Source organism: Castor canadensis, unplaced genomic scaffold (assembly GCF_047511655.1).
Source record: "Castor canadensis unplaced genomic scaffold, mCasCan1.hap1v2 HAP1_SCAFFOLD_114, whole genome shotgun sequence".
NCBI classification, from domain to species: domain Eukaryota; kingdom Metazoa; phylum Chordata; class Mammalia; order Rodentia; family Castoridae; genus Castor; species Castor canadensis.
In genome coordinates, this window is record NW_027395343.1 from 150,187 (window position 1) to 164,285 (window position 14,099).

The following is a 14,099-nucleotide window of genomic DNA, read 5'->3' on the forward strand; positions in this document are numbered from 1 at the left end:
GAAAAAAGGGGAGAAGGGACTAAGGGAATATAAAGGGGGTAATCTTATGCAAAGTGTACAGTGTGCATCTATGGAATTATCACAATGCGTCCTAGTACTAGAAATGCATTCTAATTTTAAAAACTGGAAAAAAGAGCCAAGTGAGATACCTAGTTCATGATAACGATAGACTGCCATCTTATAAATAGCCTGTTTAATTTTTTAAAAGTACTTATTTAGAAGAAACAGTGTAGGAGTTAGAACAACTTAGTTCAGTTTGTTTTCCTACAGCCAAAGATCTAGAAACCAAATAAATTCGTCTACAAGGTATAGGCCTGTTTCTCCCAAAGGTACCCTGTAAAATGAGATAGATAGATTAATTAGATAAAAACAGCCAACTCTTAGCTTATTACATGCTAATTACTTTGTTATGTGTCAAATGGTCCTCATATCAACCCTAGTAAGTTGGTAAAGTTTAGATCTTTTTTTTACAGATGGAAAGTGAGAAGGAGAATAGCACGCTCACATTACACAGGTATGAAGTAGCCAAGCCAGTCTTCTAACCTGGCATCTCGCTTCAGTTCATAGTCTTACCTGCTACGTTTATATTCCCTCCATTTTGTGAGAGTACAAATAAAAGCAAGTAGCAAGAAAGAAGCAAATTATTCTTCTCAGAACATCACTGCCCCCTGTTTGATGGAAGTTTCAGAATGCCTACTATAAATAATTCACAATAAGTCATCTTTACTAGTAAAAGCACAGGAACACTTTTTATTAAAAAAAAAAAGGTTCTATTCAAATTTGGTCTGGAAAGTGTTTGAACGGGAGAAATAACATTTTTTTAAATTACTTAAATATATGGAATGTAATTAACACAGAGGATATCAAATATTGCATAGTCACAGATTCTTAAAGATCATTAAACAGAACTCCTTTGTATAATAAATGAGGGGACTAAAAAAGCCCAGAATACACTCAAGAACTTTTATAAGCAGCAGAGCTGGGAGTGCAAGCCAAGACACAGGGCAAGGAGAGACTAGCAAATAAAGGTATCAGTATGCTTCATATGGCATTTCTACGGGAAGTACAACCTTTAACATAAAAACTATGGGTTCCCTGCCTTTCAAATTACTACGTATTTATTCACAGACAACTGAGGACACATTACCTGCACTCTGGATCATGGAGAAACTTATAGGCTAGTAGAAGAGTCTAGTAAGAGGAAGACTTAAAAGTCTATACAGAGAACAACAAAATGGCATGACAATTTTCTCCAATATTAGTATTTCATACTATAGTGGTAATGCTGAATAGTTGAGGCAAAGACTATAATGGCCCACAGACATTAAATATTTACTATCGAATCCTTTATAGGAAAAGGGCCTGAGCCACTGGGCAAATGACTGGAAAATCAGCAGACAGTATCAAATACAACCAGTGTAAAAGTCTGACCAATCACATGCATGTTCATGAATATTTATTATTATATGTTCCATGTGTTTATGTCTTTGAAAACAGCACATTAAATCTGACACACCAGAGCAAGTTAATGACTTGCTGATTAATGACTACTCTTTAGTTGCATTAACACCTATTGTATTGCTTAATATGAAAAAAGGCTTCTACCGAATGCACAAACTTATACCCACTTACTCCCCAAAGTATACTTTGGGTTTCCCAAAAAGTTACTGTTACTCAAATAACATTTTTTATATGAACTTGTTCTTGTAACCACCTTTTCATTTTACTGGTAGAAAATCAATTTCGAGGATCTGAGATAATTACAGTTTTCACATTAGAAATGTAAGTTTGTTATGACAGTAACATTTAGCTGAACCAGAATTCAATTCGTTTATCTGAATCATAACACAACTAAGTCGAGCACTGGTGGCTCATGCCTGTAATCCCAGCTACTCAGGAGGCAGAAATCAAGGAGGACCGCAGTTCGAAGCCAGCCGGGGCAAACAGTTTGAGAGAACATATCTTGAAAAAAACACATCGCAAAAAAAAGTGCTGCTGGAGTGGCTCAAGGTGTGGGCCCTAAGTTCAAGCCCCAGCACCGCACCACAAAAACTAAGAAATTAGAAATTTAACAACTATGCCTGACAAAGCCCATACATAATATATATATATATATATATATATATATATATATATATATATATATGTATATACATATAGAGGTAATAATATATTTTTATATTCAAATATACATTTATAATTGTATGTAAATTATTATATGCATATAATACAACTTCTATCATTAACTTATAGATATAATACAAAAAGATACTGTAAAACTATAGGCTGTTGGTTTTTAATTATAGGCAGATGAAGTTTCAGATGTCACTAGTTTGGAGACAATTTGTTAAAAAAGTTTTTAAACCCTTGCTATAAAGTGAGGCATCAGGACAGGAAAGATTCCAACCAGGTGAGACTTTGTTAGAAATCCAGAACTGCATTCTAACAAGAATGCGTATGCACATTCAAATTTGAAAACTCTGGTGCAGAGGTATTAAGCCAATTGAACGCTGCTAAAACTACATATTCTCCAGAACTGTATCAACTCTTCTCTTCGCCAACCATCAGCCCAAAAGGAAGGTCCCTCTCTACAAAAAACTCAAAGATATTCAATTTCACCAGTGGGTTTTTAATCATTTGTTGATCATAAAAAGATGACAATACCTTGAGCACTTGAATTTGACCTTCTGTAGTAATTTCCTGTAACAGCTCACAGAAGGACTGACAAAGACCTACTGCATATGTCTGAAAGTCAATCAAAAGACAATGTACAGATAAGAATTAAATCTGTAATATCAAAAAAGTATAAAAAGCCTAATTTCGGACTTACTATATTCTACACGATAAGTATATACTGAAGATCTAGGCAAACAGTTTCAATTAGAATTCTTAGGAAGAGTTAAGGAAACAGACTCTATCTAATAAAAATAAGAGTTACTGATATATTGGATTTTATGGGACTGTAAGAATATATGTATTTACATAGTCATTTTCTGTATTAAATAACAATGGGATTGCATGCTCATCACATCTTCCCTGCAGTGGGGGATGCTCACAATAAAGTTCTTGTGCGTACACACACACACACACACACACACACACACACTTAAAGTAACAGCCCAATCTTAAAATTTTAAAAAGACATCTTCCGATTTCAAACAAAAACTAAAATAACTACGTGATTTCTCACAATGCAAAAACAACTCCAACATACCTGTAAAAACTCTGTTGATGATAAAAATATATAACCATTGATGATCTTAAAGCAGGTTCTGAGATTTTCTGAACTTAGTTCTGTCAAAACAATAATTTTGCTTTTTTAAAAAGGACAAATTCATTCACTGTTCAAAATTCATTCTTTGTTTCCTTCCTTTGATAAGATTTTGCCATGTAGCCCAGGCTGTCCTCAAACTGGGGAATCCTCCTGCCTTGGCCTCCCAACTGCTGGAATTATACATGTACGCCACCACACCCAGTCATACCTTGCTTTACAAACCTTTTCTGAGACCTATTTAGATTATAATTACCTATGAATATCTACCTAAAAACTGTAACCTAACACTATCCCATTTATCTTTCACTAGTTAAAACAACTTAGGAAAAAGACATCAAGCCCCTCCCTTTTTTTCCATTCCAAAAAATACCTAGATAACCATTTCACCCAAGTTTGCATTTCAAAGTAAGTTTTTAGTGCTAATAGGGCAAAAAACATGTGACTGAACCATTTCATCATTATATTTTTCTGCCACCCGCATAGATGTGTTCACTCAACGACAATTTACTGTGTGTGATTGCACTGGCACTACACGTGCTATCTTACTATGAAAAACAGTCTCTTTAAGGCCCTCCAAAATTGTACCACGTTTAAACATTCTCAGTCCTTGGGATTTGTGTTTCAAATAACTCTTCCATCTCATAAAAACCTATACACACACACACACACGCACATACGCACACACACGCACACGCACACACACACGCACAGAAAAATGTTCTTAAGTATGTCATTACCAGAATAGCATAAGAAAAAGAGTATCTGTCAGCTATTCCTTCTCAAGTTCCAAGAAGAAGCCAGTGTTCAAGTTAAGTGGGACCGACACTGATGCAATGCAATTTTACACATCTCATTTCATGGCTCATACGGCAATATGATACAACACAAAACAGATTATATATTATACAGATCAGAACACATCAAAAGGTCATCTATGTCTAAAACCTGAAACTCCTTGTTGAGAGTAGCTTAGAAATTCTTTTCACTTGCAATAAAACAGATTAAAAAAACTTTTTTCTGGCAAAATATATTGGCTTTGCTCTTGTATTCTTAAAAAACTAAATAGATATGCAAATCAGATGTGAATTTCCATTTATAGTCAATACTGATATTAAAGAAGCCACACAATTAAACACCCCACAAAGCACAGGAAAGCACCTTACAACAAAGGTCCAAAATGTCTACAGACCCAAGAACGAAAACCTCTAACTTAAGCGATTCACTTTTTCTTCTCACATACTGCAACGTGCTCTGTGCTGAACCCTTGGCCAACAAGTATCTAAGTCACGGTCCGTGTATTTATGAGTTCTATGTATCAACCTGACTAGGTTGTATAAGCTGCTCCTCTTTGTTTTTTTTTTAATTGTTTTTATTACTATTTTTAATTTGTATTTTCATTTTCGTATTGCTTTAAATCTGTATAAAGGGGTAAGGAATAAGTTATTGAATTACATGTATAAGGTAACTAGCCCCTTCCAAAGCAGACAGGATATTACCAGCAGAAAAATTTTTACTATTCAATGAATATTTATTGAGCTCAGCATTCAGAAAACTGATAAGAGCCAATCAGATGTACTTCTTTTAATTAATAACAATACTAAGTAAATTAACATCATGAAGCAGATTTGAATGAAAAATAAGCCATAAACACTGAACTAATAGGAACTGGTGGACTGGCTCAAGTGATAGAGGGCCTACCCAGCAAGTGCAGTGCCCTGAGTTTAAATCCCAGAGGCCCCCACCACACCAAAAAATAAAAATAAATCAATAGAATTTCGTTTAGTTATAGTCTCTATTTCTACTTATCCTAAAAATCATTAATGTAAGCATCTTAAAGTGTTCAATAAGGTTGGGTTTCACGTATTTTAAAACTAAAATGGGAATGTTCTTGCCAATAGCTTCACCTCTACTTATCACTGATGTATTATGAATATGTTTTAACTGATGGCAAAACTGAGTGCTATTTTTGATTTATACTCTTAAAAGAAGAAAACAAACATTCTGGTTGTATTTTAACATGAATTTTAAAATATCTGAAAGACTGCATAGGCAAAAAGCTACGTGTCAAAGACTACATATGCAAAAGGCTACGTGTCAAACATCATCAATTAGTGGTACAATACTGAAACAAAAATAAAGGTCATAGTGCTATTAAGATATACAAAATATGCATAGATGTGATTTGTAGTTTCTTTATATTATTGAGGCAAATACACATATCATACTGGACAGAATAAATGATACATATTTTTGTTTTGAAAAATCAACAGTGGGAAGCATCAGCTCTTAATTCGGCTGGGTAACAAATCCTACAGAGACAGTTGGATATTTTTCCTTTGAAAATAACAGTAATGTTAATAGTTGTTAACAGTATTAGCAGGAATAAACATAATAAACATAAACTGCTGACTAGATGCCAGACATTGTTTTAAACGCATGGACATTCTTATTAATTTGATAAGGGCTATGCATCAACTATAAAGCTTTCTTTATAAAAAGCTTTTTTCTGTGGTGAAACTATACTATACTAGAGTCACAGTAGCTACGGCTACTCTAAAAAATAGTGTCATATGATTACAGTAGGGTTAGTAATATGCTTTTTTTTTTTTTGCTTAAATGTCCAGCTACCAATCCCCTAAAAAGGCCGTCACCAGAAAGTAAAGGGAAACAAAACAGGCGTTTCCTCACCTTTCTCGCTGATGACTGAAAGACAAAAAATTTTCCTAGGACATCAGCAATAAGTGACTAGCCTATTGCCACGGGCATTACCTTTGGGAGTATTTCTCTTTGTGGTGAAGGTAGATGAAAACTAGCACATGGCTTTTATTAGAAAACAAATAGTTAATTTAGTTATCATCTGAGAGTTCATCTCTTCTAAGGAGGAATGGAAAACCTATAAACTCAAGAAGGCTCAGTGTGGTGGCCCATGCCCATAATGTCAGAACTTGGTGGGATGAGACAGAAGGATGGGAGTTAAAGAGGAGAGACAAGAGGGGAGGGGAGTGGAGAAAGAAAAACAGAAAACAAAGAGGAAAGAAAAACAGCAAGGGCGGGAGAGGGAGGAAGACAGAGAAAGAGGAAGGAATTGGGTGGGGGGGGTAGAAAAGAAAATATAAAGGACTAATCACATTAGCTAGCCAGCATGGTCATCCAACAAATGAGGAGACAAAATGTTTTCTAGTCAGTTACAACTGTGTTTTAGTTCACATTTGTTGATAGTTTCAACGGGTGGCTCTACTTTTCCAGTATGTCTTTATATCTCAGAAGTATTTTTGCTTCGGATAAAATTTCTCAGTACCAAGTTCTCAGGCAACAAGTATTCAAACTGAAAATGAATCAGAGGACCAGTAAGTTGCACTGTGTATAAATCTTAAATACAATATGAGTTTAGATGTGTAACTGCACTGGTAAACTCCCACACAAACAACTGTGTAACCAGAGTGAAGGGACTGGCAGAGTAGCTCAAATGGTAGAGAGCCTGTGTAGGAAGAATGAGGCCCTGATTCAACCCCAGTACACGCCGTCCCCCAAAATAAGATCTACCAAAAACAAAACAAACCGGAACAAAACAAAAGAAACTGCAAATCCGGGGTTGTAGCTCAGTGGGAGAACCTAGTAATATGCAAGGCCCTAGGGTCAATCCCCAGCAGCACAAAAAAACGTTTTTTAATCTATTACATAATTGAGAATGGTAGCTAATAAGGAACAGACAAGCACTGATTTTATTATTATTTATCATCAGAATACATGTTCAGAGTTGGGAAAAGATTCTAAGTTAGAGCTCCAAAAAGACTAAAAGAGACTAAGTGCCCATTCCTAGCATAGTAACCAGTTCTCCAGTTTCATACATCAAAACTATTACTTAAAGACTGCTTAGGGAGTCCAAGCATAGTGGTGTATGTCTATAATCCCAGCTATTTGGGAGGCAGAGGTAGGAAGACCACAGTTCAAAGACAGCTCCAGGCAAAAAATGCAAGACCCTGTCTGAAAAATAAAGTGAAAAGGCTTGGGGAGATGGCTCAAATGGTAGAGCAATTGGCTGGCAAACTAGAATCCTGGGTTCAATCCCTAACACTTCACAAGTACGTACATAGCACATTCGGACAGCAGTTATAACTCACTGGAGGAGCACTTGCCTAAAATGCAAGAGACCCTACTTTTCATCCCCAGCACCACAAGGGGGCTGTGGGGGGGGGCGTGGGGGAGGGGAGAGAGGTCATTAAGGTTCATGATTATTATAGGTCATTCATAAGTAATACATGAACTATGCATCTATCTCTAGAAAATATATACAACTTCCTAACATTTAATTTCAGTGGTTCTTTAGCAAAGACACAGATATATGTACAAAACTCTTCTTGAGCAACTAGTGCACAAAATCTGTAAAAGAAGCTGGAAAAAGCCATGGTATACAAAATCAGTTTTATAATACAGTTTTCTAAATAGCATACAGAGCCGCTATCAAACAGAAACTTTATCAGATCTGTAATTAGTTTCCTAAGAATATATTATGCTTTTATTACAAAATTATCCACAAGGCAATGTGTTCAATTTTAAATGAACAGAAATTATGATTCCAAAGATACACAGGAAATTCTAGAAACTATAAAAACACTATTCAAACTATTTGTCAATAATAGGGACAGTACTAAACATGATGGTATAATTTTAAGTCAGCTATAATATCCCCAAATTGTTGTTGCATTAAAAACAAAATCAGTGAGTTGATGTTTTCATACATACCTAGAAGTGGTGACATATTCTGGAATATACGAAGCAACTCTGGTGTAATACATGGGCTGTTTTCCAATGTTACTAACCTAGGAAGGAGAAGCAGATGATTGAATCACTTTCAATATGCTTAATGCCATTAACACACCTAAAATATTAAAAAGTCTCATGAAAAGGAAGAACAGGGCGATTATACCAAATTATAAAAATTACCTTTCTAAGAGAAAAAATTTTAAATGCCTCAACCCAAAAGAACCCATGTACCAAAAAAAAGTGTAATAATATTTCTATATACTTAAGTATTATTAGTAAAGTATAATAATGACATCATAATTTTAAATAACAAGCATGATTATCATGAATTGGTAAAAGGGATAAAATTACTTGGTTGTTCTGATATTCCTGATAAATTCTTCATCTTGTCATTGATGTGTCCCTTCAACGAGACACTGGGTTAATAAATTGTTTTCTATATATGAACTTAGTACTATGAAGGTCAATTACAAGCCGCTTTCACAGTGTTAGCATGTGAAACAACCACCGTATAAAACATATCATCCACCCATCTATCGATCGATCAACCGATTGATCTATCTATCCATCTATCTCCATAGATATAGTGGTTTATCACAGAATTATACAGTTAGCATAACTACTCTCTTCCCATCAGCCCCAAAGAAGTTAAAGGACAAAAGAACACCCATGACTATCACAATAGCAGCAAGGAGGGGAAAAAACCTGTTTAAAATCTAAGGTCTGGGATTGCTATAGTGGGATCTGGAATGTCTCCAAGGCCCCCTTGCCAAAGCTTGGTCCTGACCTTAGTGCTTTTGGAAGGTGGTGAAAACCTTTAAGAGATGGGGTCCACGGGGATGTTTTAGGTCACTGCAGACTTGGCCTCGAAGGGCACTGTATGTGGGATGCAGTACCTGCCTCTTTCTTTCACATCTGTCTGAGCAATAAGCAGGTTTCCTCTGCCACACACTCTGCCATGACGGATTGTGCCACCACACGCCAACAGCAATGGGATCACACAGTCATGGACTGAAACCTCCAAAACTGTGAACCAAAATAAGTCTTTTCTCTTTAGAAGGTGCTTATCTCAGCTACTTGCTACCATAACAAAACACTGACACAGGTACAAAAACTCTCATCTGATCATAAATAGAAAGGAACCTCCTCAATCTGACTGAAGAAACTACCACTCACAGAAATACACTGAGTGATGACTCACCTAAGTTATTCTCTCAAAACACAGAAGGAAGCCATTAAGAATACCTACTGCCTTGTCCACTTACACATTTATTGAGGATATACATGGAGGATCGCTCATATACCAAGTTAAGTTAAAAGATAAAATCAGTAAGAGAGGAAAAAGTGAAGTTCCTTATTATTAAAAGACATGACTATAGAAAAGGAAAAAAAATCATGACCAAATAAATTCCTGAGAGTTTGGCAAGACTGCTGAATGTATCCGTATACAAAAATCAAATGACTTTCTATATAACAAAAATGCTGTATGGAAGGAAGTTATCAGTTATAGATATAAAAACCCAACATCACAAGGATGTGAATTCTCTCTAAATTGTTAAACACATTTGACAGTCTAAATAAAAATACTTACAAGGCTTTACCTGAAAATTAGGCAAACTGATTATAAAACAATTTGGAGGACAAATGGCAAAGTACAAAACAAACATTTTTTCAAGAAAATAAAAATTATAGCAGAGCACAGTATCTCACACCTGTAATCCTTGGCTACTTGGAGGGGGGGCGGCGGGGAGAGATCAGGAGGACCTTGCTTGGAGGACAGCCCGGGCAAAAAATTGGCAAGACCCCCATCTCAACAAATGAACTGGGTGTGGTGGTACGTACTCGTCATCCCGGCTACATAGGGTGTATAAGTAGTCCAGCGAGGGCCCTGGCAAAACTGTAAGACCTACTCTGAAAAAATAACTAACGCCAAAAGGGTGAGAACATGACTCAAGTGGCAGAGTGCTTGCCTAGAAAGCGCAAGGTTCTCAGTCTAAACCATACTATTGCCAAAAAAAAAAAAAAAAAAAAAAAAATGTGTTATTTATGGGGTGGGGACTGAAGAGAGATGCTTGCTTACCAGATATTATGAGTGACAACAACATTGTAGTAATCAATTTAAGTTAATAAAGAAAATAGAAAACAAAATAAAGACTCTACTTGTCAATGGGTCCCAATGAAGATTTTACATGAAGCCTGTTGTTTGCTTCCTACTTTGTCATATTGTCACCTTATTTCCTAGGCTAGCCTTAACAGGATAAACCATGCAGTATTCAAAAGAAGGACCAAACTTGAATTCAAACTACTTAAAAATAAAAGGACAAGGTATGTAACTTTACATGAAGCTACTAAAGATGGAGGAAAGAGAAGTGAGGCAAGCAAAATCACAGCACTAGCCCTCACCGTTAAAAAATAAAAAAGGTTATTGTTGTTATTAATAATTAACAGAGTTAAATGAAAAATTAATGGTATTCTTCCACGAAAAAAAAGAGAGAAATGATAATATAAACAGCCAGATTCTCGATTCATCAGACAAATGTAAGACATAATTCTACTGAATTAAAGCAGCTTGGGTGAAGCTAAAAAAATGTATAAAACTTTGTTTTTTTACAGAAAACTAAACATCAAACAAGCTAAAATGTAAAAGATGAGTTTAAACACTTAAGTCAAATCTAAAATAAACCATAAGATGATACTGACATCAGATAAAATGTAAACGCAAAAGAATTTAAACAATGGAAAGCAAATTGCTACATACAGTTAATAGATAATATCGCTCATGAAAACGTACCAGTAGGACTGGGGATAAGGCTCAAGTGGTAGAGCACTTGCCTAACGAACGAACACAAGGTCCTGAGTTCAAGTGCAGTGATGCATTAAAAAAAAAAAAAAAAAACCTTAAATGCTAAATTTTTTATGTCCTTTCTACAGTGCTAGGGATTACATTCAGGGCTTCAGAAATGAGCAAGCACTTTATTACCACTGGGCTCCACCCCCAGAACTAAATTAATTAAATAAACAACGTAAGAAAGTACCAAAACACCAAAATGTTCTATAGTGAGGTTATTTTTTTAAAACGTATAAATTAAAAAAAAAAAAAAAAAAGAACTAAAAAGACACACTGACACACAGAAAACTGAATGGGATTATTTTAGTAAATCAGTGTCAAGGAGAGCAACATAATAAATGTGAACTATACAACTGATAATTTTAAAAGAACAAATGCATATAAAAGCCTACGTCTTTCATATAATCACTGCACTGGTGTGTAAATGTATTACCAAAATGGTGCTAGTGCCCTGAAAATTCATACTAAATTTAAAGAAAATATTTTATAAGCCACATATTATAAAGGTAACATAATAAATCTAGACCTGAATCATATGCTCTAATAACTGCGAAAATAAACAATAATGGCACAAAGATGTCATTAAAAAAACCTGTAATGCTATCACCAAAATAAAAAGTAGGACACTGTGTATCAAAGCCTGTGGGAAATAGGCAATTATACTCCAAAACAACGTCAGAGCCCTAAATGTTTTGGCACCTAGTAAGAAAAAGAAAGGTAATAAATTAGACTCTTCTCTTACAGGTCTATAGAAAAACATACCTACAATTAAATGTAGGAAGTAAAAAGTATGAAGCAGAAATAAATTATGAAAAGGACAGAAACACAGAATTTATAAATCTAAGAGAAAGTTTTGTCTTGATAATGAAAAAGTCCTAATAAATGTACTTTAAAAAGAAGTAAAGTAAGAATGAAAGTATGAATAGCAGAGAGACAACAAGCATACACAAGTTTTTTTATCAGTACTTTTAAGGGACCAAGTGTCAAAATCAAAAGCCACGCTGGGACATGGCCAAAGTGTAGAGCAACTGCCCAGCAAGCACAAGACTTTGAGTTCAAACACCCAGTACCACCTTTCCCCCCAAAAAATCAAAAGCAAAATAAATAGGTACAAATTAGTATCTGAGGAACAAACTCTGAACATGTTATCAAAATCATAAATAAACCCCTAGCACACATCATGGGTCCATTTCCAGTTATTACTTAGTTCTTTAAATGTACAAAGAATACCTTATAAAAATAATTCTAGTATAAGGAAAATTACTTTAAATTGTGAAACTGCCCAAAATATCAAACAGTATCACAAAGTGTAGATCATAGATCCAACTCACTTAAAAAGAGAGGAACATATAAAATTAGACAAAGTTACCAAAATAAATTTTAATAATATTTAAAAGTACTAAAAGTGTAATTCAGATTAGGGGTGTGGCCAAAGTGATACAGAGTATTTTCCCAAATACGGTCTGCAAGTTTTTATTGGGCGTGGGGTGGGGGGAGAGAGCGCTGGCCTTAGACCCTGATCCTCCTACCTATGCTTTCCCATGTAGCTGGATGACAGGAGCCACCACCACATCCAGCTTATCTTTTGATGTGGGGTCTCGATAACTTTTTGCCCGTGCCGTCTTTGAACCTTGATCCTCCTCATCTCTACCTCCTGAGTAGCTGGAAATACAGGCACGGACCACTATACCCGGTGTAAACGAGGATCATACTAAATTTAATGGTATACCTGATACTGCTTACTGCCTACAGTATTCATTCCCTCATCGTATATGAGAGCAGAAATTAAACAGAAAAGAGTCAAACACAAAACTGTTTCTTTCACAAATCTCTAGTGAAATGGCTCAAGAGGAAAATTGCCAAGAAAAAAAAAAAATCATATAATTGGGCTGAAAGTTTTACTTCACATCCATGACCACACATCAACTGGTAAGTTCAAATTTTCATTCTTTGTAACTTCTCTCCTGCACAGACCTATTGCATCTTGCATGCACTCCTATTTCAACGCCTAACTACCAGCTGATGAACGTGCTTCAAAACTTACTGAGAAAACATAAGGCATTAGACGAAATTCCTTCCTATCTCATCACACTACAAAGTTCAGAAATCCACCCTCCTACATAGCTCCTGTTAATATGAAGTATCCTTAGTGTTATCAAAAGTCAACCTGTGCGCCTGAGCTCTCAATCCCACCCCTGCTTGTCTCCTTCCATTATCCTACTCTCTCAATTCAGCCTTACTCATTCCTCTACATCAGCCTTACAGTCTATATCCCTCTTTCCAGTAAAGGCCCACTAGTTACTGATGCTCAGTCTGCACTTACTTATCTCCAACTCATTCTTTGCTCTGCTCTAATGCTAATTTCTGTTCTCACCACCCCACTGAAAACCCTCCCATCCTCTCCTTGTGAAAGAATTCACTTCTCTATACTACCTTACTAGGACAATCAACAACACTTGACACAGAGGTGCCACTCCCTCTTCCAGGAAGTAAATCTCTCTTGGCTTGGTTTTCCTACTAGTCCAGTAGACAGCTCTTTTCTATCTTCTTAGATGTTTCCTCGCCTGCCCACAAAATGTTTTAAATCATTAGGATTCTGTCCTGGGCAGATTATTCTCTAGCTGCCTTTCTCTTCCTAGGAAATATTATATATTCAAGACTTTAAATAGCATCTATGAAGTGCTAATCACATTAGCAAACCCTCTCTCATCCTCATGACGACCACAGGAGGTGGGAATTACTTTTTCTAATTTTACACATAAAGAAACCAAGGCTCACCGATGATGAACAACTTATGTGAATCATAAATGGAACGCAGTGGTATTAAGTGGAATTGGCACCTGTATCTGTGTAATTACAAATATGAGTTTAGCCCCCTCAGAAAAATATATTATGAAATTTATAGCCTGATTCATTCACTTAGAGAAACTTAACTATTAATATATTTGATTTTTTTTTTAAACAGTGCTCTACAACTTTTTCTTGTACAAATAACTTAATGCTAAGAAAAAACTAATTATCATTAACAGGACAATGCATTTTTATTATTACACTGTTTACATAATCCTTTGAAAACTTACATATCTTTCACAAACACATTAATTGGTTAAATGTGCAATACTGATAAATCTGCCAAATTCCCCAAGAAGAAATGCAGCAGAGTTCCTACTACAATTTCCCTCTTAAACTTTGTCTATCGTAAGCCTACACTTA

The 14,099-nt window shown here is 35.5% G+C and overlaps 1 protein-coding gene across 8 annotated transcripts in view; it reads right to left on the minus strand.

The window, feature by feature from the left end:
• The window catches only part of LOC109676084 (importin-11), a gene marked incomplete at its 5' end in the record, with an annotated part of 132,332 nt that overhangs the window by 72,105 nt on the left and 46,128 nt on the right, over positions 1-14,099 (minus strand). For all 8 annotated transcript variants that reach the window (XR_012444926.1, XR_012444925.1, XM_074064585.1 and 5 more), the window contains 3 exon segments: positions 2,665-2,745; positions 3,215-3,294; positions 8,018-8,094. Coding sequence is in view for 6 of the 8 variants with exons in the window: in XM_074064585.1 (XP_073920686.1) it covers positions 2,665-2,745; positions 3,215-3,294; positions 8,018-8,094 (238 nt within the window).